Source organism: Pinus tabuliformis, chromosome 8, assembly GCF_031772625.1.
Source record: "Pinus tabuliformis cultivar Carrire ecotype Pingquan chromosome 8, CPIR1, whole genome shotgun sequence".
In the NCBI taxonomy this organism is placed as follows: Eukaryota; Viridiplantae; Streptophyta; class Pinopsida; order Pinales; family Pinaceae; genus Pinus; species Pinus tabuliformis.
The window spans coordinates 7,495,109-7,501,108 of record NC_142294.1 but is presented as its reverse complement, the minus strand read 5'-3'; the positions used below and the strand labels follow the sequence as shown (position 1 = coordinate 7,501,108).

Here is a 6,000-nt window from a genome sequence, read left to right as displayed (position 1 = left end):
ACTCCGACTTGGTATCGACTCGGCCGGCTCGATTTCAGTGACTCGGTCATTGTAAAAAATACATTAAATATTTATTTTTTTATAAAAACACATAATTTTAAAGATTTTCATTCATGTTTCCAAACACACAACATTAGAATATAGATAGAAGACAACATATGATCAAAGTAGGCTCATGAATATATCCATTATATCAAAATGGCACCCAATGCATTGTCCAATACTACACGATGATGATATAGAGAATCGAGATCAAAACAAAAACACATAACCAAGGAGGCTATAAATGACCTCTACGACAAAAGTATGTGACCAGTACCACTGGCTACTGCTAGAGTTACCAACATCATCTGGCTCAGTGTTACTTGGAAGTTGGGAGCAGGAGCGAAAGTGGGGAGCGAGAGCGAAAACGGTAGCGGGAGCGACATTTTCAGAAGCTCTTGGTTTGGGAGCGAATCCCAGAAGTGTTCGACAACCAATTTCACTAACATCAAGGTACATAGAGGGATTGGTGCTCTTGATTAAATACGAGTTCCATACCCTAATACATGACAAAATTCAATGGAAACATTGCAATCCTCCAATCCTGAAATCCTGAAAAACTGATAAGTCTGCTGGATTTTGAATGAAATCTAAAATTCTACTTTCTCCGTATAAAATCCAATGAGGCCGAAACCACTCTCAAACATCCTGAGTCATTTCATGGTAATGTTAAAAATTTAAGTAAAAAGATGAAAATGAAGATTAAGGAGAATGTCACTTTTACTTTAAGAATTTAACATTACCATGAAATTTGAATAGCATATCAATAGTAGAGAGCATTTGAGTGTATTAAATAGGGTTTGGGAGGGGGAAATGGACCCCAAATAACATTTAACTAATTCATAAAACACATTGGAGTTCAAACCAATCAGCAAACACTTCAAAATTTCATTAAAAAATGTCAAATCGCTGTTTTGATGGGGTTACAGGCCACTGGTTACAACTCGACCGAGTCAATATAGAAACGGCCGAGTTGGCCGAGTCAGCCATGACTCGGCCGAGTCACTGAATGACTCGGCCGAGTCATGGCTGACTCGGCCTAGTGAACTATTTCCTCCACCGAGTCACATTAGTGACTCGGTCGAGTCATGGCTGACTCGGCCTAGTGAACTATTTCCTCCACCGAGTCACATTTCTGGGCAATGAAACTAACTCGGCCGTTTCCGTTTCGAATCGGCCGAATTTTAAAACTATACTTTAACCACCGTGTAACCTTGTTTTTATAATCTTCTTTAAAATTTAAATATTACCAAACTACTTAAATTACATAATTTTATTTGTAAATTCATATTTTTCACAATTTAAAATTACTTAGATTAGATTGTATATTTTCACTGATTTAGAATTACGTAAATTATATATTACTGATTTAAAATTACTTACATGGTATATTTTTAGCGGTCAAATCATGATTTTTGACTATCTAAACTAATTCATTGACTATCTATATTAATTGAAAATCCTAATTACACTCTAAAATCATAAAATCTAGAAGCTAATAAATTCACCGATTCCGAAAAATATTAAAATAAAATTTTTATTTGAACAGCGTTCAAACTCGTCAAACATCTAATTGGGATTTTCAAATGGAACTTAAATGCACACCACCTTTCTCTTAAACGGCCACCAACTATTATAGTGTTAATAATTTATCTGCTACTAAACCAGGGGCCATCATAAAAGTATAGTAAACCACGAACTCCATCAATCGACCATTAAACCAGGGGTCATAAAGGTGCCAGCAAACCACGAGCCACTAAATAAGGAAGAATAATCAACGATGTCAATCTTTCCAGGCAATGCTTTTCAGTTAATTTTTTCACAGGTTCAGTTAAATTTCAATTTTGCATCGCGGTATTGGCAAAATCAGTTTGCCAAGATTTGCATACCGGCGGCTACGAGGAATAGATTAAGGATGGTCGTCAACCGTTCAAACGAAAATAGCGGAGTCGCAGGGTCACGTGGGACCAGGCAGGATTAGGCACATCAAGTCGTCGCACACCAAAAAAATCAAACAGGAGAGCAAAACGATGACGGATCCTACCTTTTGAATAAATTTCCTTTTTGTTTCCTAAATTCTCTCGGCGCTGCTTTTCGTTCATTATATTCATCGCCATCATATTCCTGTTCTTGTCTGTCCTATCACATTATTCAGTTAGATTGTAAGCTTGCGGCCATGGCTATGCGCGTTCCGGCCAATTCCATTGCTCCATTCGACAACAATGTCGAGAAATCTGCACCCCCGCCGACGAATTCGAGCACATCATCATTCGTCGCATCGGGCCGCCTCGCGAAGGTTAATCGATCGGCTTCGTTGTCGCTCACTATTCGGCAACGGAGGTCTCAAGGTGTGTATAAGTGTCCAGGCTTCTCAGTTTCATGTTATTTCATTCTTAGTTTATTTCTCTATCTTTATAATGCCAGGGTTTCCTTTGACTGGAATTCATGGAACGATTTTGTGATCATGAGATCAATAGCACAGTTTTGTCTTTCATCTGAAGTCAGCAAGTTTAGCATAGGATTTGAAGGCAAATGCTGCTTGTAAACCGTGAAGCTTTTAATTCCCCACTTTCTGCCAAAATCCGATATCTCATTAAAGCCCCGTGAAAACCCTTGTCCATGATCTCGCTGGTTTTTTTGTCTTATAATTTAGTTCGCTACATCCGTGGCTTGCTGTCAGGGTCACCTGGAAAACAGGAATTTCACTGAGTATGTATGTTGCTTTTCCGCCAACCGAAACAACCTGGGTTATCCTTACAACAAACACTTCAATTGGACGCTAGACCACGGCCGGATGTATGATATATTTGCAGTCTTTACACTCTAGTGCTTAATATATTATTTCAGTATGTTGTCTCAAAAAGAACGGATCCTTGTTTTCAATCTTTCCTGATCATTGACTAGGTTGATGCCCTTTCATCAATCTCATCTCAAAATTTCAATCAACTGTGTCAGCACCAACCAATGCATCGCTGATGACTCGTATGCGAAACGGTTTCGGCCAACAGTTTTGTTTGGTTTTTGTATTTTTTTGTGGTATTGTTGTTAAATGCTTTTCTGTGGCAGCCGTGCTGTGGTCTAGTGGGATGTTGGGGTGCTTCACATCACGATGACCCAGATTCGTGCCTTACCTGATAAAGGGCTGTGTTAAACCATTGAAAGGGGAAGGCATTTGCGCAGTTGTTGTACTCGGTTTGTTCTTATTTTATAGGAAAAATGATGTTTCATTGTCTCTCCGTTTATTCAAAAGGTTTTTCCACCAGAAAATGGAAAAGTTATCTGCTTCCAAAGCATTTGTCCAATTTCGCCACTGATTCGTTTTTTTAGCTAAGCTCCTCTTTATCAATCTGCCGAAAGCATGCCCTTCCCCAATCTGGGGCTATTACAATACTCAAAATTGGAATCTTTTGGTGAAGATGTTGTGAGCAGAGTGTATCTATTCCACCAAGTTGCCAGTGCTAACACAAGTGGCCCACAAGGGACAACCATGTTGCCGTGGAGACTTAAAATCTGGTGGGGTAATAACAGTGCCCCGCTTTCACTGGCCTGGTAATCCCCATTGACAATTTTGCCACTGTTATATCTGAAATTTCATAAGAGGGGACATGGAGTACATTAAGACTGCAGATATTTAAAATTTCTTCTTTTTTCATCAACCAAGTTGGCTACAAATTCTGACAAATCACACTGGACAAATCAAATCTCTTCTTCTTTCATCAACCGTGGTGGCTACAAAGTCTGACAAATCACTCTGGACAAATCAAATCTCTTCTTCTTTCATCAACCGTTGTGGCTACAAATTCTGACAAATCACTTGGGAGAAAGAATCTCACTACAGTGTTCCTTTTTCTCAAGAAAAAGCTCATTATATTTGATATTTTGTGTGAAATCAGAATATACATCATGTTGTTTTAGTCTTTTAGAAGACTCTATATTAAGTACTTAAGACCAAAGTACTGCATTATCCACCCTATATCTACTATATAAACAATCTGTTTAGGTTCTAGTTAGGCAACCTTCCCAAAAAAGAAATACATGCAGACCTAACAGAACCTCTCATTCATAAAAAAAAAACCCAGCAGTTTTTGTGTCCCTCCCATCATCTAGTAGGCATCATATAAGTAAAGTACTTTCCAGATCAGATATCTCGGCTCACGCTCTATATTCCTGTGTAGCTAGTAACCTCTCTTGCATAGGTACTGCTTCTCTGGATAAATGATCTAGTGTAGTGTTGAATTCTCTATATATATGAACAAAGGAAATATCATCAAAGTACATCAAAGTACAGTATTCAGTGGAGCATAGATTCTGATTCTTTAGATAACTGATTTCGTTTAGTGTTGAATTTTCTGTATATATGAACAAAGGAAATATCATTACAGTTCATTACAATATTCAAGGGAGTGGACTAATGTGTACCGGGAATCAAATATTCGTCTGATTTTTGTTTTTGGCAAGTACAAATGTTAGACTCTCTCATAAGAATGAGAGTGAGAGAATACATGAGGCTTCAGCCTTTTTCAGCCAATATTTTATGTCTGGGTTTTTATATGTGTTTTTCTGTAATTTGTGTTTGAGTTAATCTCATTCTCATCATGTGGTATCAGAGCTAGATCTGAACCTGTGTTGTGAGGAGGTTAACCATGTTGTTGCAACCTGAGTATTTTGGATGGAGCAACCTGCGTGTGCAGCCGTAAGCCATCCCATCTCCATTGCGGCCGTGAGATTCGTGGTTTCATCCGCTGGGGGCATTTTTCTGCTTTCCCAAGAAAGTAAAAAGGACGCTGAGCTGATTGGACAGGGGCGATATTCTGTGGATTGGAAGAATCCAGCGGATTGTAATTCTCTGGATGAATTACAGAGTGCAGTAGCAAACGTTATTGAGACTTGCATCCAAAAAGGTGGGGTTACATTATTGAGCAGCTCAAAACAGTGGGCAGAATGTTTGTAGGAAAGGAAATTGCTGGAAGCGGTCTACGTCGCTGGAAAATCCAAAGGACTCATGGAAGTGTTGGGATGGACTCCCACCGCCGAGATTTAACGATGGTGTAAGTTGTGTAATTGTGTTGAATACAAGCTGTACTTAAATCGCTTTTAAAATCTATAATTTAAAGATTCTCTGTGGCAGTTAATTCTTATACTGTAATTATGGATTGTAAAACTTATGAGGAGCGTGTTACCAATTTGAGTGTTGAAGTGAATTCCGTATGACTGTTGAGGAGAAGATGTGGAAGTCTGGAGGTGCACGTCTCTCTGTTTGGAGGAACTTTCCGTGTGATTTTTCATAGTCAAGGAGTAGCTTTATTTTTCCACAATTTTGATCTTTGTGGGAGCAGAAGAGTCCGAAGCATACTGCTGTTTACGAGGAGTGTCCTTCTTGCGGTTTTGACGGTCAAAATGGATGGATTTTGTTGAATTATTTGTGCAGTTCCCATCTTCACGTCAAAGGCGAAGAGTCTCAAAGCATACGGCTGATCAAACGAATTCGTGTGGTGTGGTTTTCATTGTCAAATTTGAAGGGATTTGTTTTGCTTTTGATGCAAATTTCGTCTTCATGTTGGCGGCTTCTTTGTCTTTAAGACAAAGAGAGTTAGAACAAACTAAAAGCAAAGTCTAAAGATTTTGTTTCGCTTCAGCGCAATTGTCATTTTCATATCGAAGCCCAAGGAAAGGATCCAGTATTTAGTTGTTTCCAATCGTCGAGCCATTTTCCTTTGCTGCCAATTGTTGTGTGCAGATGTTGAACATCGGAAACTGAATTTTGTGGAGAGAATACTAAATGTTGGAGTTGCCAACATGCCAAAGAAATGACTCAAAAAAGGCGTGGAGGAACCTGCATAAAAAACTGTGCAGGAAATGTGTTAATCTGCAATGACAATTCCTTTTTTCAAAGTGACTTTTCAACGCACCAAAGGCGCAGCATCTATTCTGCAGCAAAATGATCTCGTCCTTCAAGAT

At 38.8% G+C, this 6,000-nt stretch overlaps 1 protein-coding gene across 2 annotated transcripts in view; it reads left to right on the top strand.

Moving 5' to 3' along the window:
- The first annotated feature begins 1,884 nt into the window (after positions 1–1,884).
- Positions 1,885–6,000, top strand: part of LOC149233903 (putative fructokinase-7) — a 223,119-nt gene continuing 219,003 nt past the window's right edge. Inside the window, exon 1 of one of the 2 annotated variants that reach the window (XM_089371665.1) lies at positions 1,885–2,390. In XM_089371665.1, the coding sequence (XP_089227791.1) occupies positions 2,219–2,390 (172 nt within the window). In that variant the 5' untranslated portion in view covers positions 1,885–2,218. The remainder of the gene's footprint in view (positions 2,391–6,000) is intronic. The other variant, XM_089371664.1, reaches the window with a different exon arrangement.